The sequence below is a fragment of the Schistocerca serialis genome, chromosome 2 (genome assembly GCF_023864345.2).
Source record: "Schistocerca serialis cubense isolate TAMUIC-IGC-003099 chromosome 2, iqSchSeri2.2, whole genome shotgun sequence".
NCBI classification, from domain to species: Eukaryota; Metazoa; Arthropoda; class Insecta; order Orthoptera; family Acrididae; genus Schistocerca; species Schistocerca serialis.
In genome coordinates, this window is record NC_064639.1 from 779,809,338 (window position 1) to 779,836,208 (window position 26,871).

At 43.4% G+C, this 26,871-nt stretch overlaps 1 protein-coding gene across 1 annotated transcript in view; it reads left to right on the forward strand.

Moving 5' to 3' along the window:
• The window catches only part of LOC126456400 (agrin-like), a 211,046-nt gene that overhangs the window by 93,152 nt on the left and 91,023 nt on the right, over positions 1–26,871 (forward strand). The window contains exon 7 of the mRNA XM_050092154.1: positions 26,251–26,412. Within this exon, the coding sequence (XP_049948111.1) occupies positions 26,251–26,412 (162 nt within the window). The remainder of the gene's footprint in view (positions 1–26,250; positions 26,413–26,871) is intronic.

Genomic DNA, 26,871 nt, shown 5'->3' on the forward strand with positions numbered 1-26,871 from the left:
ACCAGGAACCGCGGTGTTGGCCGTCGAATGGCGTTAGCTGCGCAGCATTTGTGCACCGCCGCCGTCAGTGTCAGCCAGTTTGCCGTGGCATACGGAGCTCCATCGCAGTCTTTAACACTGGTAGCATGCCGCGACAGCATGGACGTGAACCGTATGTGCAGTTGACGGACTTTGAGCGAGGGCGTATAGTGGGCATGCGGGAGGCCGGGTGGATGTACCGCCGAATTGCTCAACACGTGGGGCGTGAGGTCTCCACAGTACATCGATGTTGTCGCCAGTGGTCGGCGGAAGGTGCACGTGCCCGTCGACCTGGGACCGGACCGCAGCGACGCACGGATGCACGCCAAGACCGTAGGATCATACGCAGTGCCGTAGGGGACCGCACCGCCACTTCCCAGCAAATTAGGGACACTGTTGCTCCTGGGGTATCGGCGAGGACCATTCGCAACCGTCTCCATGAAGCTGGGCTACGGTCCCGCACACCGTTAGGCCGTATTCCGCTCACGCCCCAACATCGTGCAGCCCGCCTCCAGTGGTGTCGCGACAGGCGTGAATGGAGGGACGAATGGAGACGTGTCGTCTTCAGCGATGAGAGTCGCTTCTGCCTTGGTGCCAATGATGGTCGTATGCGTGTTTGGCGCCGTGCAGGTGAGCGCCACAATCAGGACTGCATACGACCGAGGCACACAGGGCCAACACCCGGCATCATGGTGTGGGGAGCGATTTCCTACACTGGCCGTACACCACTGGTGATCGTCGAGGGGACACTGAATAGTGCACGGTACATCCAAACCGTCATCGAACCCATCGTTCTACCATTCCTAGACCGGCAAGGGAACTTGCTGTTCCAACAGGACAATGCACGTCCGCATGTATCCCGTGCCACCCAACGTGCTCTAGAAGGTGTAAGTCAACTACCCTGGCCAGCAAGATCTCCGGATCTGTCCCCCATTGAGCATGCTTGGGACAGGATGAAGCGTCGTCTCACGCGGTCTGCACGTCCAGCACGAACGCTGGTCCAACTGAGGCGCCAGGTGGAAATGGCATGGCAAGCCGTTCCACAGGACTACATCCAGCATCTCTACGATCGTCTCCATGGGAGAATAGCAGCCTGCATTGCTGCGAAAGGTGGATATACACTGTGCTAGTGCCGACATTGTGCATGCTCTGTTGCCTGTGTCTATGTGCCTGTGGTTCTGTCAGTGTGATCATGTGATGTATCTGACCCCAGGAATGTGTCAATAAAGTTTCCCCTTCCTGGGACAATGAATTCACGGTGTTCTTATATCAATTTCCAGGAGTGTACAATATGCAGGACAAGGGCTCGAACCACAACTTTACCTATCGTGTTCTGTCTCATTATTGAAGTTTGCGTTCATTTGAATATGCAACACGAAAACTTTTCTATTTCAACTGACAGTTCACAGAGAGTACGCTGGCTAGGGGACAGGTACATATGCTCAACCTGGATGACACTTTTAAACTGAGAATCCAGTGCTTCAGCCAGCACCTGGATTGCTAGTTTTTCCGCGATGGCTCGTTCACAAACTTCCACATGAAACAATGTAACACTGCAAAACGTAAACTTTCACGGCCGGAATGTCCGCCCTGGTATCTGAGTGGTCAACGCGACAGAATGCCAATCCTAAGGGCCCGGGTTCGATTCCCGGGTGGGTTGGAGAATTTCTCCACTCAGGGACTGGGTGTTGTGTTGTCCTAATCATCATCCCCATCGACGCGCATGATACCGAAGTGGCGTCTAATCGAAAGACTTGCACCCGGCGAACGGTCTACCAGACGGAAGACCCTACTCACACAAATAATGAAATATTCCAGGCTATTATGCCGTGGTCTAAGGGGTTTCTCTTTAAAATCCGACGTTTCGTCCCCATCAGTGGGGGACATTTTCGAGGGGGATCGAAGCTCGCTAGCGAGCCAGGGTGTGAATAGGACATTCAACAAAGGAATGTAATAACTGCGTATGGTTTTAAAATTTAAAAATTAAAAAAAAGATCTTATTATAAAAAAATATTGTGTTTATGGTAAAATGAGCTCTGAATATCACAGATTTTTAAAAAATAGTGAAAATAGGAATTATTTTGTTCACAGAAAAGGTACCAAAGCCCCTTAAATGTGATCATACCAGGAGAAGTCTACAGAAAAAGTAGATGATAAATAAATAATAATGTATAACATTTATTTATGTAACACAATATATTTATGCATTATATATATATATATATATATATATATATATATATATATATATATATAATTTTTATATTTTGTGTATACGTTTTATTTTAGGACATAATAAAATAAAATTTAACGAAGGTAAAACCTGACAAGATAGGTAACTGAAATGTGTGCAGTCAGATAGTGGCTAATACGTAGATAGCAGAGGTGTACACACTCCGCTTTTAACCTGCCCACGCTTGCCTTTTTCCCAGGCAGACAAGCCACCATACATTGTAAGCAGAACGGGCAGGCTGCTTTACTCTCATTCAAGCCAAGTTATGCCCAACAAATGCGGGCTACAGGTGTGTTGCTTGCCTGTCCGTCTTCCAGCGGTACTACGCTACATATCAGTTTATTCTGTACGCTTTCATTGTAGTGTGATGAGTAGGGTTCGGAAATTCATAAAAAGTTGCTTTCTGCACGACTATCACAAAATGAGGCTCAATTAAATATATTTCGGGTCATTCTACATCTACGTCTACATTTACATGGATACCCTTCATGAAAATCACATTATGTGCCTGGCAGAGCGTTCATCGAACCACATACACAATTCTCAATTGTTCCAGACTCATATAGGGCGCGAAAAGAACGAACACCTATATCTTTCCGTACGAGCTCTGATTTCCCTTATTTTATCGTAGTGATCGTTTCTCCCTATGTAGGTCGGTGTCAACAAAATATTTCCCCAGTCAGATGAGAAAGTTAGTGATTGAAATTTCGTGAGAAGATTCCGCCTCAACGAAAAACGACTCTGTTTTAATTATGTCCACCCCAAATCCTGTATCACTTCAATGACACTCTCTCCCCTATTTCGCGATAATGCGAAACGTGCTGCCCTTCTTTGAACTTATTCAATGTACTCCGTCAATCCTATCTGGTAAGGATCCCACACCGCTCAGCAGTATTCTATAAAGAGGACGGACAAGTGTAGTGTAAGCAGTCTCCTTAGTAGATCTGTTACATTTTCTAAGTGTCCTGCCAATAAAACGCAGTCTTTGGTTAGCCTTCCCCACAATATTATGTAGGTCTTCTTTCCAATTTAAGTTGATCGTAATTGTAATTCCTAGGTATTTAGTTGAGATTACGGCCTTTAGATTTGAGTGATTTATAATGTAACCGTAGTTTAACGGATTGCTTTTAGCATTCATGTGGATGACCTCACACTTTTCGTTATTTATGGTCAGTTGCCAATTTTCGCACCATACAGATATCTTTTCTATATCGTTTTGCAATTTGTTTTCATCTTCTGATGACTTTATTAGTCGATAAACGACAGCGTCATCTGCAAACAACCTAAGACGGCTGCTCAGATTGTCTCCCAAATTGTTTATATAGATAAGGAAAAGCGAAGGACCTACAACAATACCTTGGAAAACGCCAAAAATCACTTCTGTTTTACCTGATGACTTTTCCGTCAACTGTTACGAACTGTGACCTCTCTGACAGGAAATCACGAACCCTGTCACGTAACTGCGACGATATTCCATAAGCACAATTGTGTGGTACAGTGTCAAAAGCCTTCCGGAAATCTGGTAATACGGAATAAATTGAAATTCCTTGTCAATAGCACTCAACACTTCATGCGAGTAAAGAGCTAGTTGTGTTTCACAAGAACGATGTTTTCTAAATCCATGTTGACTGTGTGTGAGTAGACCGTTTTCTTCGAGGTAATTCATAATGCTCGAACAATATATATGTTTCAAAATCCTGCTGCATATCGGCGTTAATGATTTTGGCCTGCAATTAAGTGGATTACTCTTACTATCTCTGTTGAATATTGTTGTGACCCATGCAACTTTCCAGTCTTTGGGTATACATCTTTCATCGAGCGAACGGTTGTGTATGATTGTTAAGTTTGGGGCCCAGAAAATGGTGGATTTTGCGTGTCCTTTTTTTCTTTTCGGCGTCCTTCGGGATCGTTTATTTATTTCGGTATGAACTGTTTTCTCTGCAACTTCACCTTCCTGTGACTGCTAGTGGCTTATCTCAGTTCGAAACATTTTCAGGTCATCTTTAATACATGTTTCCTGTAATAAGGAGAACAATCTCCGGAGGTCGAGATACTTTACACCTAAAAATGTGCATTATACTGCGACGAAAATTAAAGTATGGCTTCGGAAATCTAGTTTAACTTTCGTTTGTTTCGGCCAAATATTACCCCAGTGTGTTTCGGGTTCGCTGAAAAATAGTTGCCGGCAGAGGTGGCCGAGCGGCTCTAGGCGCTTCAGCCTGAACCGCGCGACCGCTACGGTCGCAGGCTCGAATCCTGCCTCGGGCATGGATGTGTGTGATGTCCTTAGGTTAGTTAGGTTTAAGTAGTTCTAAGTTCTAGGGGACTGATGACCTCAGATGTTTAAGTCCCATAGTGCTCAGAGCCATTTGAACCATTTTTTGGAAAAATAGCTCATTCTATATTTCCCAAATGCATTTTAGCAAAAACGAAGTTCTTTGTTCATTTTGTGTTGATTTAAAAACTACATATCCGAAAGAAGAAGCTTTTCTTTCACACTAAGCTTCTTTTGCACTACATTGCTTACCACCAGAATATGGCTTTTAATATCCACTGAGTCATATTTTTTTTCCTATCTCAATCAATCTTTGCCCTAACTTTTGAAAGCCTATGTACTGCTAAATGACGTCAACTCCGCAGCATATATATTTACACAAACTTGTCAGCCGCTAAGTCTTCGTCCCTTTGCAAAATCTTGATGGAGTGAGGAAACTGCTGGTTCAGTTTACAGACATGTCTTAACATAGTCGAGATGCCCGAGCGATGTTTATTTAAAGCTACCTCATAAACACAAGAAAGCTTTTCCCCTTCTGGGCTTTGGCTCTGTTTAGTGACTGGTATATATTTTCCAGTTCTTACCTCAACCTCCTATAAGTGTGGTTTGTTGATTTTGCTACTCCCACGGTTGCGATAAATGAAGTTCAGTGAAACCATCTACGCAAACAACTGCCTGGTTATTCTGTACTACGTTGGACTGACAGTGCAACCTGGCGTCAGGTGTTATCTTCGGTCCAACCAAATTTATGAAATATTCAAAATCATATGGCATACGGCAAAATCTCTTGAAGTGTATGTTATCTACATCCAAGTCATCCGTCAAATCACTCCCACTATTCCTTTTTCTGCTTCTGAAAATTGTGCTCACCCACCAATGTTTTCTTGGGTTTTTGTTGCTTCTTCTTCTATCTTATTTCTGAGCTAAGAAGTGTATCACAATGGAGCTGGCACTTGTTATAACCGTGTCGTTCATTTTTAAATTTGGAAGCAGGTGCTAGTCACGACTGCGAGTGCAGGACAGATCTTCATCAGTCAGAGCCCGGCAAGCAGCTGGAGTAGTGGAGACGAAGACAGAAGCAGCATGAGCGCGAGTCAGACAAGTTAGGCGCTTCTCCTGACAGACGAGTCTGAGGAGCCCAAGTGTGGCGGGCAAGACTAGTGTGAACACATCTTCATAAAGCAGGGCAAACGATGTATATCTTATCGTCAAACGCAGTCATAACTGCGTCATATAGACTATGACGACTGACTTGTTGAGTGTAGCTGGTGCTGATGGGGTAAAGGACAAAACTCTTTTTCGCTACGAAACTTACTTCTTAAAAACAGTAGCGTCCCAACGGGCAGATTACATCATCAGTCTATATATAAAAGGCAATGTCCTGACTAACTTGACTCATCATCGCTCAGCCAAGACAGCTAAGGAAAGAAAATTCTAATTTGTATAAGGTGTGGATCTTACACTGTAGACGTCTTTTAAGAAGAGATTTTTCTAAATTCCAACCCTAAGCGGTGAAAAAGGGTATGAAGGGATTTTTTTAAAATGTCACTATTAAGGTAATTTTGAAGTTAGACCTACGAAAACTGGGATTTGGTTTCTCAGTCAGAAATAAAGAAATACAAGTTTCACCTTTTTTGGAAATTTAATTCTATGGAGGTGAAATAGTAGGTGAAAACTTTTTTTTAAAAAATATATCATTATTAAAGAACTACTAAAGTATTTTTAAAGCTATACTTATGAACAAATTATATTTGACATTTCGGTTAAAAATTAAAAAATTCGTATTTCAGTGTTTTTGGAAATTGGAGCCATAAGGGGGTGAAATAGGGGATGAGATTTTTTATGATAATATTTTCTTGTAAAAGCCTTTTTAAACGTAAATCATGAAAATTTAAATTTAGCTTCTCCTTTAGGAATAAAAAAATATGTTTCACTGCTTTTCAGAAGTCAACCACTACGGTGGTGAAAAGGAGGATGAAAGTTTGTATGGGAATATTTCATAGTGCAAGCATTTTTGAGCTAAATCTATGAAAATTTGTATTTGGCTTCTCTGGCAGAAATAAAACATAAACATGTCACTGCTTTTGGAAATTAAACTCCTATGTGGATTAAGTGATTGAAATGGGGAGTGAAACGTTTTATGAAAATATTTAATTGGGAAAGCTTTTTTAATGATATATCTTTGAAAATTTATGTTTGACTTCTTAGTTAGAGATGTTTCACTATATTTTGGAAATTCAACCCCTAAAGGGGGCGAAATAGAGTCAGACTGATTCACTAATTCGCCCCCCCCCCCCCCCCCTCAAGCCGATCCGCTAAGGATAGAAACTTGAAGTTTGGACATGGTGTCGGTCTTATACTGTTGGCATCGTTTAAGAAAAGATTTTACAAAATTTCATTCCTGAGGGGATGAAATAGATGATGAAAGTTGGTTTGAAATATGTCGCTATTAAGGGAATTTTGAAGTAGAACTACAAAACTGGTTTCTCAGTCCGAAAATAAAAAAATTGTATTTCTTCATTTTTGGAAATGCAAATACTAAGGGGGTAAAATAGGGGGTGAAAAATTTTTTGGAAATAAGTAATTAGTAAGGAACTACTAAAAAATTTTTAAGGCTACATCTATGATAACTGGCGTTTGACTTCTCGGTTTGAAATTTAAAAAATACGTGTTTCAGTGTTTCTGGAAATTCAACTCATATAGGAGTGCAATGGGGGATGAAAATTTTTAAGAAAATATTTCGTTACATTAAAAAGAATTTTAAAGATAAATTTATGAAAACTGGTATGTCAGTTCTCGGTTAGATATAAAGATATGTTTGTTAGGGAATGAAAGTTACTATGGAAATATCTCCACAGGAACGCAAAAGGCGTGATAAACAAAAAACTTTGGACTCCAGATACCAGAATCGCCTGTTGGTCACAAGTATATTCGGAAAAGGCCATGCTTATATGGTCTTAATTAGCTTGGAAAGCTTAGAAACAATTACAATTTTGAACAACATAAAAATTCTATTGAATAACAACAAAACAAAATGTCTCTGCAGGACATACAGTCTATGCGAGTGAAGCAGCGGGCGCGAAGCTAGTACTGTCACAATCTCTTACACCGTGAACATTGAGAAATGATTTGTAGTTGAACCCAGGATAGCAGCGCATACTCTGGTGACCAGGAAGTTTACGCCAGCACCTGCCTTCGCCTTACATACCAAATATTGTGGTCGATCTTTGGCTTTCTATTAGTGAACGAAGTGGCTACCTCTGGGTCGATTGTTATCGTATTATCACGCCTTTACGGCATGCGCCATACATTTGTGTAGTATCCAGAGCAACCACCATTTACTGCATGTACCATTCACAGGTACTACTTACTACCTCAGAAAGAGGGTCATCTCGCTGGAAGAGTCTACCCCTCTCCCTCCAGAGAAGAAAGTCGTCTTGTTTCGATCCTTAGAGGACGAATTCGTAGCCACATTAACATCAGTTAATTTACCTAGAAAATACCACTAAAATATCAGAAAATCATAACGGTGTCTACAGTCCTGTATCATTCCAGAAATGTTTGCTGAGTTTTCTCTGCGTTTTCTCACTGGACGCGCCGACTTTGAGCCGTTCTATAACGGTAGAAAAGTGCTTCGTTAAAAACTATACCCGTTACCAGTCAGCCAAAAGCCAGTTCCGTTAATTTTGAGTAAATTTATGAGTCTTTACCATAGATATATAGTCGTCATTATTGCAGACGTCGTTTCTCTGCTTTGGTGCCGCATAAACAGCGAAGTTCGGTTTGTTGTACACATAAATAAATATATCTCTTGTGGTTTCTACCCGATGCAAGCCGTTCTACTAGACGCCACAATTCTACGGTTCATGTGTTAATTTCGCTGCTTGTTTCATCAAGTATCTTTCCATTTGGCCTCGCGAGGCTGAGTGGACCCCGTTCCAGACTTTCTACCGCAGAAAAATGTGATCTGGGCACCAGAAATCTAACCCGGGGCTTCCACTTCAGTAACCAGAAAAGCAACAAAGAGACCATGTTTTTACTTCGAACAACAATCGCATGAGAAACTACGCCATTTCACGGCAGTTATGCATTATGGCGCATTTATTTATTTATCTTTTTTTTTTTTTTTTTTTGACGCAATATACTTTTACCACAGCCGCCCGCAAAACGTTCACAAAATCCGATGTTTCACAAACGTTACCTTTGTTTCATAGTACGTGATATCACCTTTTTCTACGAATTCGGACGCTGCGAAGTTAAAGCCAGTTGATTCTGTACATCTACAGCTGGGCTGGCCACAGCATGCCAAAAAGGACGCGAGCCCGACGTGCGGGCTGGTGTTCTGGCCGTCTCGGAAATACGTCGTACAGCGTGACATTTCATTTAGTTTTGCGGTGCGGCATTTTTCGGTCGGCATAACTCTCTTCAGTTCGGCAGGATCGTGATGTCGGCCCTGTTTACTCTTTGCTGTTTGTTTGTGGTATGAAGGACGTTCACAGATCCAGTGGCTGTTTGCACGAAAAGAAGCAGTCTAGCGATATATCGTCACAAGTGTTTAAAAATTAATGGGAATGATAGAAGAAAGGAATGAGAATTCTTATTATCTATTATGCAGTTGCATAATAGATGTGTACTACAAATTTGCTATGAAACGGCATCACAATACCGTGCAGAAAGAATGTAAGGAATTTTTTGATAATGGAAGAGCAAAAAATTACAACGATCAACAGTCAGGATTCATTGTTCTGTACATCAATAACCACTTTGTGCTAAATTTGCAGGTATGGGGTACGTGAAGAAACTGGAGGAGCTACAGTAAAATTTCTGAAGTCGATCGCTATATACCGCTCAGTTGCAACAGTTTTCAATGGAACTAAACGAAGTCAAGGGGCGTACCTGGAACAGTTTTTTCTATTTAAAGCCCGCTGTTGTCGAATTTATGAAGGAAAATGGATTCCAGGTACGAAAATTAGAACATCCGGAATGAATTGCACAGCTCGCATTGGAAGTAGACTGCACTGCACACCACCCACAACAAGACATTACAAGATGAGGAACAACTTATTTCCGATTTGATGGGAATGGTTTCAAAAGAAGATCACACTGTAGAAGGGAAAAATCCTCGCAAACACAGTCTAGTTCCCTAAATTCACTGGTGTTAAAGAAAATGCGAAGTCTGAATAATTCATTGTCACCTTGAAATAATTATAATGATAGTTCTCCAAACGTTTTCAGAACACTGCCACTCTTACATCTGTTTTCGCAACCGTTTGCCGTTTCAGTTGGAAGCACTCCCTCTGCATGTGCAGATGGAACTTATAGAACTGTAGGGTGATTCCTGTCTTAAAGACAAATCCTTTCAAGTTCAAACTGTCCAGGGCGTCTGTACTGGTTTCCTAGGGAAGAGTTTCTAGGTCTCCACAATGAGCCTGCAAACGTAATCCCCTATTTCGATCAACATAAGTGTATGAAACATCTTTTTTTCAATTATGAAACTAAATAAGTCACGATTACTTGGCAATCTAGAGTGCAAAAATTTGTGAAATTGTCTATATTCGTCCGTATGCTGACAGTTTGTACCAGATAAAAATCATATAGTGCGCCAAATGTGATTAAATAATAATGAAAATTTGTTTTGTTTGTGGTATATATTGCTGAGAAATATGAGATATAAAACAAAATAGTATGCAGTGTGACTGCTTTGCCATTTAAATGAGGCATGTCGGCATGTTTGCGGTTTCCCCCTCCTCACCCTCAGAAAGCAAGTGTGCAGCCAGGCTGACGGGCCAAATTCCTGGCCTTCTGTGATCCTAAGTAAAACATGTGCATCATCTTTTAGGATATTAGTATGTAGTGGTAATAACGATCTCTGTCAATAAGGTAGGTCGCAAAAAAACATTCAGAATTCAAGTATCAGAATCTTAGAGACGCTAGATATGGAAAATACACAGTTGGGTAACGGTGCGGAAGGGCGTCGAGTTCGGCATTGTGGGGACTATCATCCAGACCTTGGCCTGACGTTATTTACAGAAAGCACAGAAAATACTAGCCTTGAAGATCAGACGGTGATTAGAACTATGGTTCTCTGTAATATGGGTCCAGTGACTTACCAATGTGCCGCTCTGCTCGTCGTAGGCCATCAAATGTTAACGGTGTCGGGATATGAAGAAATGTTCGCCGCAAAAGATAAGAATAAAGTATCTTTGGCACAGTCGCGTCTCATAAAATCTCCAGAGACTTATCAGATCTTTTGATTCTTACCTAAGTTGTTCACTGTAATTATTTATTCAGTCACACACCCAAAGGAAATGATCTGGTAAACGAGTGAAAACATGTGTTTCGAATTGCGATGTACATATTCGTCTGGCAATAATATGTCGGTGCCTTGTGCCAGTCTCTTCACGTCACAGTGGCACTTACACCGTACCAGCTCAATTATTTTATTCTGTATATTCCAATTTCCAGCGTTCCCTTTCATTTTTGCTTCCTGTGGCTCCCTCTACTACCATGGAAATATTGCATAATGTCTCAGCACATGTTCTATTATCCTGTCCCTTCTTCTACTTAGCGTTTTGTTTTTGAGAATAAAACACATTCTCTTACCATACATCTTCCACTCAGCGTATGCTTGTTGTTTTTATTTATTTGTTATCAATTTCGGACCAATTACGGGTTCACCTTCAGACCCTTTAGCGCAGCCATCGACATGAGTGAATCTTATGGTGCGGTAACTAGCCGACTTCCCCAACTCCCAGTGCTATGGAAGCAACAACACCTAGTCAGCGTTTACTCAGTTACAGGTATGTCCTCTTTATGCAAATTATGTGTCTTTAATGCACTTATTACCATTGCTTTCTGAGCCGTTGATCATTGCTGAAAACTTCCCTCCAGAAGAAAAGTAAAATGCCCTGAGCCTCTATCGACCCCTCTGCTCTCTTTTAACGAAGCAGTTAGCTGAACGAGAGTGAGAGCTTATACTGGAAGTCTTTGGCCAGCGTTGCTCATGGCTTTCATTCAAACTCAAATGAGTGGCTGGGATCTAATCGGTGCTTTTAGATTTGTTAAGATTTGTTATCCTAGACCAGAGCGTCATTGTTGTTTACGTGCAAGAAACTACGATCTTCATCAGTGGTCCATTTCCAGCAAGAGGGTTGTATAGTTTGTACCCCTTAATCTCCATCATGTATCTGCCAGGAAAATTAATAATCGTTCCAACTATTTATCAGAAAGGCTCATAAAAGGCGCACTCCTTTCACTTACGTCTTATCTGCTGCAGCGATTTGATATACGACACACTCCATCAAACAATACGTCGCACAAGTCATCCAGTTTTAAAAAAAAAAAAAAAAAAAAAAAAAAAAAACAACATTGTTAAGGAATATGTGATTGGGCATGCTATACTATTAAATACATCCTCGTGATAACATCCAGCACATCTTACCCAACTAAGGAAATGTCAGAAACGAACGTAATGTTCAGCACACATTTTCGGTGAGACCGAGAGACCGTAACTGCTCAATCGTTTCAGAATAACTGCGAAGCGAAGGAAACATGTGAATCCAAAACCTGTGATTTTCAATTCTTTATACATAAAATAAAACGTTTTCCGAAAATCTGCTTCAGCACGGGAGAAAGCTTTGCTTTGTTTATATAAAGAATGTTTTGCAACAGCACAATAGATGACTCAGTTTTTTAACTTTCTGCTTTCCTTGACTCAAGCACATATGGTAACATGATTCTTTGCGTGATGAGGTGAAAGATATTATTTGTTGCGACACTGTCAAATTATACGGAAGATTGGTAAACGAATGTTCACCGGCGAAAAAGAGATTTAGGCGTCTTGCAGAGCATAAAGACAGGGGCACGATCTTTTTGAATGAGATTCAGAAATTTCTCTTAAGGATGAATACACAAGATTTCGAAATACTCCATCCTTCTGAATGAGGAACGCATTTCAAAATATGACGACAGTTTCAAACTGCCAACTTGTGTTTCCCTCAGATCACCAATCACAATTCGCATCCTTAATCCACTGTCAATTCTTCGAACAACGGGCAGTGAGTCACTCAACTTTGAAGTGTCGTAATAAATACTACCAATAACGAAACTTTAGCTACCTCATCGTCAGGCTATGAGATGAGACTCACAATTTGAAATAATCTGATACTTATAAACAATAGTTTCCCTGCAGTCTTTTGCAAATAATTTCTTAGCGAAAAAACAAGTGCATCCAAAAATGTGGTGTTTTATTTTTTATGCAGCAAGTGAAAAATTTTCCGGAAAAACTACATCAGCAACTTTGCTGCCCTTACGTACAGTATGGTGCAGTCTTTCAGCAGCGCAGCAGATGACAAAACTTGCTAAATTCTGCTTTCCTTGAATTAAACCTAGATGTGGATACAATTCTTTGTGTGGGGCGACGAAGGAGTCTGCCATAAACAGTGCACGACAAATAAGTGCGGAAATGAGACTCAACAATGTATGACACCGCATATCAATTTTCACAAGAGTAGTGTAGAAACACGAGCTAAACATGTAAATCACGCGCGTTTTTACCTTTATTTTTCCTTTTATTTGTGGCACCTCAGCCGGCCTCCGATACATATTGAATCACTGACTCGCATACGCAGGCACGCACGCGCGCGCGCGCGCGCACACACACACACACACACACACACACACACAGAGAGAGAGAGAGAGAGAGAGAGAGACGCGCGCGCGCTCGCGCCCAAACACAAACATCAACATTCGCATACAATATTTAAGTTTGTTGTAAACACATTACTTAGATCATGATGTGCTCCCGTCATTGCAATATCACCCGGATCGCCAGGTCAGTATGAAACACATCCAGACAGCTTCCCTGGCGTGCCCTGTTTACATCGCGTAAACTGTATAAAAGTGATGATATTCATTTACTTAACGTTGTTCCCTGAATTTTATTGATAACACTACGTGGTGACCCGAAAACAAAAATATTCTACGCCAGACAAGTCGTCTGGCCGTAGATATTCAACGCTACCCGTGCGAGGCCGTGCCGGGTTGCTATAATCCGTTCATCATAAGAATAAACCTGATGTAAAATTGCACTATGTATTCTTCCGCATTTGCTGGAACCTCATTGGATTTCCGTTTCACTTGGGGCTGCAGCCAAGCTGTCTCGAATACTGTCAAGTACGATAGTAAGGGTACGTTTTGTGCTGTGCGTTATGCGCAAGTCGACTTAGCGATAATACGGGACAGCAGCTTTACCGGCGCTGGCCGGTTAGCTGGTACAGCTGGCCTACAGTGACGCGGCCAGCTGCACCTCACACGTAAAAAGAGATGAGCAGAGGAACAATACAGCTTCGAATGTCATTTAATTTTTAGGCAGAATGTAATAATACACTGCAAATCTCCCACTATACGGTCCTTAGAAGACTAGACGAAAACCGCAACACGTTATCGTTTTTAGCTAACGTACTATTGTAATTAAAAACAAGAATGGTGAAAATTCCTGACTTAACCACAGGGTAATTTTTCTACATAAGCTGTGTGTAACGTAAGAGAGTCTTGGAGGATTTCATCGTATTGTTTTAATATTGAAGCCACTGGAGGTATTACTTACAGCCAGTCGTCTAGTAATTTCTTAGCCCCTTACTTATCTGAATCTGAGAAATACATTTCAGATCTGGAACTGTCACGTGCTGCAACAGAATCCACGAAGAGAACCAGGCGCAGTATTTTCTCTTCTTTTACGACGAGCCGTCCTATACCCCACCAGCGTTCGGCAGTGACGGGTGAAAGAGCTGCGTGCGTTAGTTACAGTACGTGTGGCAGCTTAACAGTCTCGTTACTTCTCGGGCCAAATCCCGCAGCTTGCTTCCAGATCAGTTCTGTTGGTTTCATATTTTAATGGTACAGTAGCAAATGTAAAAATGCAGCATTAGTATGATGTGCTCGATGCTGTGAAAATGATTGTTTTTCATGTTTCTACGGTACTTATCTACTACCTCTGTGGTATAAAACGATGGACACAATCCAAATAAAGAGGATTTGGTTTTTTATGTTTGCCTTAAAAAATTAAATTGTTGTGTTCTAATTTAAACCACTTTTATGAACAGTCTTTCATAAGACATCGATAATTAAGAATTTATACACTCCTGGAAATTGAAATAAGAACACCGTGAATTCATTGTCCCAGGAAGGGGAAACTTTATTGACACATTCCTGGGGTCAGATACATCACATGATCACACTGACAGAACAACAGGCACATAGACACAGGCAACAGAGCATGCACAATGTCGGCACTAGTACAGTGTATATCCACCTTTCGCAGCAATGCAGGCTGCTATTCTCCCATGGAGACGATCGTAGAGATGCTGGATGTAGTCCTGTGGAACGGCTTGCCATGCCATTTCCACCTGGCGCCTCAGTTGGACCAGCGTTCGTGCTGGACGTGCAGACCGCGTGAGACGACGCTTCATCCAGTCCCAAACATGCTCAATGGGGGACAGATCCGGACATCTTGCTGGCCAGGGTAGTTGACTTACACCTTCTAGAGCACGTTGGGTGGCACGGGATACATGCGGACGTGCATTGTCCTGTTGGAACAGCAAGTTCCCTTGCCGGTCTAGGAATGGTAGAACGATGGGTTCGATGACGGTTTGGATGTACCGTGCACTATTCAGTGTCCCCTCGACGATCACCAGTGGTGTACGGCCAGTGTAGGAGATCGCTCCCCACACCATGATGCCGGGTGTTGGCCCTGTGTGCCTCGGTCGTATGCAGTCCTGATTGTGGCGCTCACCTGCACGGCGCCAAACACGCATACGACCATCATTGGCACCAAGGCAGAAGCGACTCTCATCGCTGAAGACGACACGTCTCCATTCGTCCCTCCATTCACGCCTGTCGCGACACCACTGGAGGCGGGCTGCACGATGTTGGGGCGTGAGCGGAAGACGGCCTAACGGTGTGGGGGACCGTAGCCCAGCTTCATGGAGACGGTTGCGAATGGTCCTCGCCGATACCCCAGGAGCAACAGTGTCCCTAATTTGCTGGGAAGTGTCGGTGCGGTCCCCTACGGCACTGCGTAGGATCCTACGGTCTTGGCGTGCATCCGTGCGTCGCTGCGGTCCGGTCCCAGGTCGACGGGCACGTGCACCTTCCGCCGACCACTGGCGACAACATCGATGTACTGAAGAGACCTCACGCCCCACGTGTTGAGCAATTCGGCGGTACGTCCACCCGGCCTCCCGCATGCCCACTATACGCCCTCGCTCAAAGTCCGTCAGCTGCACATACGGTTCACGTCCACGCTGTCGCGGCATGCTACCAGTGTTAAAGACTGCGATGGAGCTCCGTATGCCACGGCAAACTGGCTGACACCGACGGCGGCGGCGCACAAATGCTGCGCAGCTAGCGCCATTCGACGGCCAACACCGCGGTTCCTGGTGTGTCCGTTGTGCCGTGCGTGTGATCATTGCTTGTACAGCCCTCTCGCAGTGTCCGGAGCAAGTATGGTGGGTCTGACACACCGGTGTCAATGTGTTCTTTTTTCCATTTCCAGGAGTGTATTTGAATTGGAAACAGAAATTTCGCGTCGAAGATGGAAATAGAAAGAAGAAGAAGTGCATTACCCATAAAAAATGATGATGACTTCTACAATTACGACACGTAGGTATTTCAAATTGAACGGGAAAAACATTGATAGTGGTAAGGTTTAAACATACGGTGGAATAACTGCATGGAGTTCACATTCCATAACGCTACCGACTTCGCTACACGTTCAATGCGGTCTTATTTATCAACTGTGGTACATACAATGCTGGGAAAACTTCAAAGCCGATTATCTCCGTAAATTTATGAAAAACATTAAGAACAGCCTACTTCTCGGCACTTTTTACCGTGTTCCAAGCGCGTGTTTCACTACGGAACAGAAAGCAGCATCAGCCATTTTCATACAGCGCATTCAGAGTGCAACGATCAGAGCACAACGCTGCAGAGGCTGTGATTGTACACGATTTTTGAAATAAAGACTACGTAGCTAAAGCGTGATTAAGAAAAACGTTGATGGCTGTTAATACATTTGAGTATCTTAAAGTTTCATTTAACGTAACTTCGTAATAAGATATCTAATACATTAAGTAGGACCTACGTCCAAGAGCGTAACAACACCAGTGCACGAGTGCAATTGCTGCTGACCAATCATCGCGTTTGTGTTTGTTTACATCAGGTTTATTGTTATGATGAACGGATTATAGTCTTGGTATGAAACGCATTCTGTCAAAATCTGGTGTACAGATAATTTGTATAACACAAGCCCTGCTTACTGGTGAATCTTTCCGCCGCAGGAGAAATCCATGTGTCAGAGGACAGTGCAGTATTTTTACAGCCACCCTCCACAATGCCTGACGGTCCAAATCCGACAGTACATGAGGTCTGGCTGGTCTTGGTTTTACCTCTGGTTGTCCTTCGCGTTTCCACTTGATAGTCACAAAACCAAAAGTCGACTTTGGAAAGTTTAAAAATGTCCCTGGACTTGTTACTTCGATGACATCCAATCACCAGCCCAAGTTAGAAATCACTGAGCTCTCCTGTTCGACCAGTTCTGCAGTTACTGCTTCTCTACTGACAACACAATACTCTCCCCCCCTCCACACAACCATCCTTTTATACTGGCGGGTTCACTTCTGGTGATATCTAGCTGTCAATTCTGTGCTACGCAGGGATGTCGGGATACTTTTGATCAGGCAGTGTATACAAACGACCTGCCAAACTGCGCTTTGAGCTCTTTGAAGCTGTTCACAGACGACGAAATTGTAAAAAACAGAGATGGAGTAATGTTACAAAATTGGTACTAACAGCAGGAACACTTGCCGTCGACGACCTCTCAGTGTAAAGTCTTGCAGATAACCCTCAACGTAAGTGTATTCTTCAGTAGCGCGTCCTTTCCTAAGGCTGAAATACAAGAAAAGCGATTTCGAATAGTCTTGAAGAATCACCGCGAGAGTGACAGGAATTCTGAACACAGTTGAGTGAGAGGCACTACACGAAGGGCCTCGCATATAGCGGAGAGACCCACTCTCTATATCTCGAGAAACACACTACTTCCCCCAGCACACAGGGTGCAGAATAACGATAATCGTAATCTTGAATACTGTATTGCAAAAGATAGTTGCCGACAATCGTTATTCCTACGAATCGATCGTGAATTGTGCAGTGCATGGCAAAATAATCGATATAAACCGCCACATCCCGTAAAATAGTTTGCGGAGAACAATTGTACACGAAGATGTTGTCTTTTAAATAATGCGTGAAAATTCTGAAGTAATAACAACTCAGTGGCCGACTATGTTTCTATTGGACGCCACTTTGGCGTCTTGCGAATACCTAATCTGCCCTAATGTCATCCAAGCGAAATGGGACCTGCAGTTTAACAAGGGGTCCGAACCATGTGTCGTTCTTGGCGACTATTCACATTGTTGGAAGAAGGAGGTCAGATTAACGGCGGCTGAAAATTTCCGTGATTGGGTCGGTATTAGACCTCGCGACCTCTTCCTATGTACACGGAGGACTTCATTCTTCTTCATTGAAACCACTGGAACCATGAAGACAAGATTAATTACAGCGCTCACAGATGCGTCGAAGAAATCATTACTCTCGCGCTTTGTGTACGAATAGAACGGGAAGAACTTTCAGATCCAGGACCAAGTTTCCGATTCTATAGCATCTGCTTCATTTCTAAGGCTCTGCCGTATGTGTGAGACACATATGAGCCTATAATATCAAGGGTTAAATTATATGGCATGAGATATACGACAAGAAGAAACGTTGATGGGCACATTTCAGGTTCTCTTGGCGAAGGGAGGAGAGGCTACCGGTAAACATTTCCCCCTTCCACATGGAGATGAAAACACCCTTGCAGAAAAGTACCGAGTACGCAAAAAACACACACCATTATATATTGAAGAGACGAGGAAACTGGTGTAGGTTTGCGTATTCAAATACAGAGATATGTAAACACGCAGAATACGGCGCTACGGTCGGCGACGCCTATATAAGACAGCAGGTTGGTTCAAATGGCTCTGAGCACTATGAGATCATCAGCCCCCTAGAACTTAGAACTACTTTAACCTAACTAATATAAGGACATCACACACATCCATGCCCGAGGCAGGATTCGAACCTGCGACCGTAGCGGTGGCGCACTTCCAGACTGTAGCGCCTAGAACCGCTCGGCCACTCCGGCCGACTAAGACAGCAAGTGTCTGGCGCAGTTGTTAGATCGGTTTCTGATGCTACAATGGCAGGTTATCGAGATTTAAGTGAGTTTGAACGTGGTGTTGCAGTCGGCGCATAAGTGATGGGACACAGCATCTTCGAGGTAGCGATGAAGTGGCGATTTTCCCGTACGTAAATTTCACTAGTGTACCGTGAATATTAGGAATACAGCAAAATATCAAATCTCAGACATCGCTGCGGCCGAAAAAATATCCTGCAAGAACAGGACCAACGAAGACTGAAAAGAATCGTTCAACGAGACAGATGTGCAACCCTTGCGCAAATTTCAGTAGAATTCAATGTGGCACATCAACAAGTGTCAGCGTGCGAACCATTCCACGAAACACCCTCGATATGGACTTTCGGTGTTGACGGCCCAAGCGTGTACGCTTGATGACTGCACCACACAAAGTTTTAACACCGACATTGGATTGTTTCTGACTAGAAACATGTTGCCTGATCGGACAAGTCTCGTTTCAAACTGTACCGAGCGTATGGACGTGAACGAGTATGGAGACAACCTCATGCACCCTTTAGCAGGGGCTGTGTAATAGTATGAGGCATATGCATTTGGAGTGATATGGGATCCTTGATACGTGTAGATACGACTCTGACAAGTGACACGTACGTAAGCATCCTGTTTGATCACCTGCAACAATTCATGTCCATTGTGCAATCCGTCGGACTTGGGTAATTCCAGCAGGACAATGCGACACCCCACACGTCCAGAATTGCTACAGAGTGACTCCGGAAACACTCTTCTGAGTTTAAACACTTGCGATGCCCACCAAACTCCCCACCAGACATGAACATTATTGAACGTATCTGGGATGCCTTGCAATGTGCTGTTCACAAGAGATCTCTATCCCCTCATACTCTTACGGTTTTATGGACATCCCTGCAGGATTCATGGTGTTCGTTCCCTCCAGCACTACTTGAGACATTAGTCGAGTTCATGCCACGTCGTGTTGCAGCACTTCTGTGTGCTCACGAGGGCCTTACACGATATTAGGCAGGTGTACCAGTCTCTTTGGCTCTTCAGTGTTTTACTGCAAACATGAGAAAACTCTCATACTTTTATACGTGACGTCGGGAATGACCACTTTTGTGCTGGAACACAACCTTAGACAGCTCGAGTAACCCTCAGATAACGTGGCAGCGTCTTCCGCCGTTTCTAAAACTTTTCCTGAGCAGTGGAATCACGAGAGGAAACGAGCAAAGAGTGAGGTGAGCTATTTGCTTTAGGCACTTTGGTATCGCGATCTGATTAGACGGCTCTTTTACGAGTAAACTCGTAATGCCACTGAGTGCCAGACCTTTTCCAGAGAAACATTTCTTGATGTTTTCGTTCCGCCCAAAGACCGAGTAAGGCGCCGTTAATCAAATGTTCTTTCGCGTTGGCGCCACTTCCATCGGTCACTAAGACCATTTCGAGAGATGCTTTAAAAAATTGTGCTCTGCTTCCAGGGAGCTTCTAACATGATCTCCTGCAGTCGTCAGAATACAAAAGTTCCCGCCTCATAACCTTATGTACGATCACAGTTCAAAATTGTTTGGAGCACATATTATATTTTATTAGCATTCATACATATCACTAACATGTAGGCTTCCAAACATTTTTATCTGATGAGTAAATGGCATAAAAATGAAACTAATTTAGCTGGAAGCAAGGAATATTAGCGAAGGGGGCCAGTGTAAGGAGTACAGTATTAGTACAAAGTAAATGTTAGTTGTAACTGGACGCTGCACTAAGCTCTCAAGCGTTCATTCCGTGTGTAAGATCTCTGCTGCATAAGTTTACATCGTATTGTATTCGAAAGCCCCACGGCCTCCTGTATTGACACTGATTCGCAACCAGCGTCAGCAACAACTAGGTATTTAGCATAATGTACAATGGTGTTTGAATATACAACAAGACGAACTAAATGCAGTTGTTTATTAGCTAATGTTAATTATCTAAAATAAAAATCGGCTTAAATGTGTTATAATTCATCTACAAGTATTTGCAACTGTTCAAGAAAAACATCATGTAATGGTTGATGGACGAAGGCATTATCAGGATCTATGTAAGCTGTATGTGATAATAGACAACACCCACAATTTCATTATGATTGTTTGTTTCACTTGTGAAAGAAGTTCTCATTGATATCATGGCTCAGCTTTATTATACTTAACAATATCATGAAAAGGATAATTGCTACTCGCCATATGTCGGAGATGCTGAGTCACAGACAGGCACAACAAAAAGACCGTCACAAAATAAGCTTTCACCCAACAAGGCCTTTGTCAAAAATAGACGACAGACCCACACACAACCACAAACGCAACTCACATACACATGACCATAGCCTCTGGCAGCTGACGTCACACCACGAGCAGCAGCAGTGCGTGATTAGTGATGCATCTGGGTGGGAGTAAGTAGGAGGCTGGGGTGGGGAGGGGGAGGGATAGCAGGATCATGGTGGGGATGGTAAAGCGCTGCTAGTGGGACGATGCAGGGACGAGGTGTAGGGTGGGTAGGGCAGTTATGCGCAGTTGGGAAGTTAGACAGAGAGTGGGGGAGAGAGGGGGTAGCGGAAAAGGAGATACGTAAAAGGACTGGGTGCATTGGTGAAATTGATGGCTGTGTAGTACCGGAATGAGAACAGGGAAGGCGCTAGATGGGTGAGGACAATGACTTAACGAAAGTTGAGGCCAACCTTCATTAGTTGGGTTGGGTTGTTTGGGGAAGACCAGACAGTGAGGTCATCGGTCTCATCAGATTAGGGAAGGACGGGGAAGGAAGTCGGCCTTGCCCTTTCAAAGGAACCATCCCGGCATTTGTCTGGAGCGATTTGGGGAAATCACGGAAAACCTAAATCAGGATGGCCGGACGCGGGATTGAACCGTCGTCCTCCCGAATGCGAGTCCAGTGTGCTAGCCACTGCGCCACCTCGCTCGGTCAACCTTCATTAGTCATTGTCCCCACTCATCTACCCCCTTCCCTGTACCCATTCCAGCACTACACAGCCCTCTTTCCACCAACGCACCCAGTCTTTTTACTTCTCTCCTTCTCCACTATCGCCCCCCACCACCTCACCCTCACCCTCTGTCTACCCTCCTGACTGCACCTAGCTGCCTCAGCCTATTTCCACCTCATCCCTGCGTTCTCCCCAGCAGCACTTCACTGTTCTCCACCCGTATCCTGCTATCGCTCCCCTTTCCCACCCCAGCCTCCTTACCCCCACCCAGTTACACCTCTCATTATGCACTGCTGCTGCTGCTCATAGTGTGGCATCAGCTGCCAGCGGCTGTGATCATGCAAGTCTGAGTTGCATATGCGTGAGTGTGTGTCTGTTGTCTATTTTTGACAAAGGCCTTGTTGGCTGAAATCTTATTTTGTGAGTCTTTTTGTTTTGCCTACCTGTGACTCAGCATCTCCACTATATGGTGAGTAGCAATTATCCTTTTCATAATATTGTTACATTCCATCCTGGATTTTCCTTTATTTTATTTATTTATTTAACCTGAGCAGATTAGGGCCTTCAGCCTCTCTCTTACGTGGAACCATGGTACACATACAGTGTTTTTTGCTTCATAGTTGCTTACGAAATGACTATAATTTTAATATGAGAAATTGTAATAAAATGGTATTAATAGTACTAAAAATTACAATAATACGATAATTTCAATAATAGGACTCTCACTCTATCTCCTGTATTTTGGATTTTACAGATCTGATCGAATCCAAATGTTTTCACTTGAATAGCCAGATATGCATATGCATCACCTCTTTCTAGTTATGCCTAAACATTTATGTAGAACATGCCAGTTATATACTCTCAGCAATTCCCAGTTACAACCGAGAATAAGACTAAACATTAAACTTGACAAAAAAAAAGAACCAAGAAATGTTTGGTGTACAGAATGTAGGAAGCAGTCTGGAACAGGTACAGATACAAAACCTAGGCATTCTCGATTGAACGGCACAGTGAAGTCAGATTTAGTGAAATTTTAGAAAGATGGAGTTGATTATTAATTCGAATCCTCACAATAAACTCCATATTTACGTTGAAAGACTCTCATCTTTCACTAAGTTTGAAGGAAGGGAGCAAAATTAGGGATCTGGTCGACGACGAGGAAAGAAACTGGCTTGGTCCTTTCAAAGGAACCACTTCGTTATTTCTGTCCCTGCGATTTAGGGAAATCAGGGAAAGCAAATACTGGGGCACCAGACGAGGATTTGGTCTGCTGTTGCCGGCCGGTGTGGCCGTGCGGTTCTAGGCGCTTCAGTCTGGAACCGCGTGAACGCTACGGTCGCAGGTTCGAATCCTGCCTCGGGCATGGATGTGTGTGATGTCCTTAGGTTAGTTAGGTTTAAGTAGTTCTAAGTTCTAGTGGACTGATGACCACAGATGTTAAGTCCCATAGTGCTCAGAGCCATTTGAACCATTTGATCTGCTGTCCTCCCGAATACAAGTTCAGTGTCTTACCATTGCGCCAAGTCTCTCGAACGGAGCCTTCGATTATTACCACAGATCCCAAGGAAGTCCAGGTGAATGTACCCCGTAGCACAACACTGCGCCCAGGCCGGTGGTGCGGAACGAGAAACGTGATTCATACGACCGGGCGACACGTTTCAATTGATCGACGGTCCTTTCTTGTGACCCCATGCCCATTATAAGTGTAATTGTCGATATCGTTCGGTCAGTATGGGGACACCTGAGAGTCCTCTACTGTGGAGCTCGACGTTGAACAATTTGCGCTGAACAGTCTGCTCTGAAACCGTGGAAACACTTGTTCTCTGCGTCGAATAACCCTTCCACAACACGCACCAGATAAATTACTACGTGATTTGTCTGCACGGTCGTAACTGCAGCATAAGTGGACGATACCTGTCAGTAGAGGCGAACCTTTTTGCGTTCACGCGCCCATATTTCAACACCTGACCTGCTGCCCAGGGGAAATTAAACATTAAAAGCTTGCTCTTGCGCCACGTACTTGGAGGTACTAACCAGTCTGAAAACATATTACTCCTAATAACTACAATTATTAGTCTGCAAATTAAGTAAATACTGATGTAATGCTGTTCAATGCACTGTTCTCAGCCATCAATAAAAATATTTGCTCTTATACACCCTGTATACGAGGGTCGTTCAATATGTAATGCCCCACATTTTTTTAGAACGTATTTATTGTTATGAGTCAGAATTTGGTGACAGCATACACCAACATGTCTTGTCCATGTCCTATTTTTCTACGTAGTCCCTATCACTTTCTATGGCTGTACGCCAGCGCTGTGGAAGAGCACGTATTCCCTGCTTCTCCTGTAGACGTAGCCATGTTTTCATTGCATGACTGACTCTCTCATCAGCTTCAAAGTGTGTTCCCCATAGAGAATCTTTAAGCGCTCCGAAGAGATGGATGTCCGAGGCTGCCAGGTTTGAACTGTAGGATGGATGAGGCAATGATGTCTAACCCAGTTTGGCGATGTGTTTCCGGGTTCTCAGACTTGTGTGTGGGTGTGCATTACCGTGTTGGAGCAAGATCTCTACTGTTTTCTTGTCCGATCGAACACGTCTGAAACGGTTCTTGACTTTAATCAGAGTCTTCACGTATGCCTCTGAATTGATGGTTGACCCTCTTGGCATCACATCCACGAGTATGACGCCATCACAATCCCAGAAGACTTTCACCATGTTTTTTTTTTCAGCAGAGGGGGTTGTCTTGAATTTCTTCTTTTATGGTGAATGAGGATGATGCTACTCCACGGACTGCCTTTCTGTTTCTGGCGCAATGTCGTTTTCTGCAAATGAGCTTGCTCTAAACTTTGAAAAAACACAGTACATCCAATTTTCTGCTTCAAAAAGTACAGTTCCTTCAATAAATATAACACACCAACAGAAGTCAGTAGACAGGGTAGAGCATACAAGGTTTTTGGGTGTACATACAAATGAGAATATTAATTGGAAAATTCATATTTTGGATCTTCTAAAGCGACTAGGTTCAGCAACTTCTGAAATCAGAATAATTTCCAATTTTGAAGATACAGAAATTCGTTAGCTAACATACTTCGCATACTTTCACTCTCTGATGTCATATGGAATAATATTTTGGGGGAAGTCAACATTTAGACAAAAAGTATTCACTGCTCAAAAGAAAGTCATTGGAATAATGTGTGGAGTTCATAGTCGCACATCTTGTAGGCATCTTTTTAAAAGATTGGGAATTCTTACAAGAGCCTCACAGTATATTTACTCACTAATGAAATTTCTTCTCAACAGCATGGACCAGTTTAAAAACAACAGTGACATTCATGATTATAATACCAGAAAAAAGAAAGACTTACACTATCCTTCACTCAACCTATCTTTGGCACAGAAAGTGGTAAAATATGCTGCTATAAAAATTTTCGACAAATTACCAGATTAAATATAATATCTGACAGACAGCAGTAATAACTTTAAAAATAAATTGAAAACATATCTCTTTGACAACTCCTTCTATACCATAGATGAATTCTTCAATAGGAATAAATAAATCTATATACATAGTACATGCATTTTGTGCAGGGAATGGGGTAAATAATAGAAATATTAATCTTTAACTCTGTATTGTAATATATGTATATATTAAAAAATCTTGTCTCATATGTGCATTGCTCGTGCACTTGACACGTTCCACATCATAACGGCTACCGTACCATGCGAATGATCAATGGAACACGCAACAAACTAACTAACTAACACCCAGCTTTCGTCTCCCGTAAGGATCCATGACAGAAAGGCCTCTCCATCGGTCTCAAAACGCGCCAATAATTCAGATGAAATGGCCTTTCTTTGACTCTTGCGATCCGCTGTGAGCACTCGTGGAACTCATCCTGAGCACCTCTTCGAATATTCTAGAGTCTCGATCATTGCAGACACACTTCCAATGCTGACTTACAACTATAGAGCCAACTGTCGACTTGTGACGCTCCGGTCGTCACTAATAATGACATCCGCACTATTCAGCATGTCTGGAGCAGTGGCTGTGACAGAACTTTCCGAGCGTCGCTGATCATGGAGTTCTGTTTCTGCATTTCCTGAGGCTGTAACTTTCTTTAGCCATCGTCCAACTGTACTCCTATCAACTGTAGCATCGCCAAATACTGCACACAGCGTTTATGGATGTTCACCACGGTTTCTTTTTCTGCAAGCAAGAATTCGATAACAGCACGCTACTTGTAACGTGAGTCGTATGTAGACGTCATTTTGACGTTGAACTACGGCTCTGCCATGTGCGAAAACGGTTCGAAACTTCACCGGCACACAGAACTAACATCAACTGTGCAGCACCAATAAGGACGTCAGTCTACGTACATTAATTTTTTTTTGCTTTAAATGTGGGGCACTACTCATTGAACGACCCTTGCAGAAGTGAGATGCCTTTGTCATACGAGCATGAAAGGAGAGAGTAAGTGAACCACTGTTTCCAGGGCTGAAGGTGCGGCCGTGCGGCGGGGAACCTCCGCTGGTGCACCCCGGCACGGGCCGGCAGTACGACTGCGGCAGCGGGCCCGCGCGCCAGGACTGCCCTGCGGGCAGCTACTGCCACCAGACCGCGCACTTCGCCCGCTGCTGCATCAAGACCGACAAGGGTAGGTTACGCTCACCGCCATCAGGGCCATACCGAGAATGTGGCGACACAGGCCCCCTGGCGAGGCGACAGGCACAGATGGGGCGAGAATGCTGAACGTACACTACTGGCCATTAAAATTCCTACACCACGAAGATGACGTGCTACAGACGCGTAATTTAACCGACAGCAAGAAGACCCTGTGGTATGCAAACGATTAGTTTTTCAAAGCATTCACACAAGGTTGGCGCCGGTGGCGACACCTACAACGTGCTGACATGACGAAAGTTTCCGACCGATTTCTCATACACAAACAGCAGTTGACCGGCGTTACCTGGTGAAACGTGGTTGTGATGCCTCGTGTAAGGAGGAGAAATGCGTACCATCACGCTCCGACTTTGATAAAGATCGGATTGTAGCCTATCGCGATTGCGGTTTATCGTATTGCGACATTGCTGCTCGCGTTGGTGTAGATCCAATG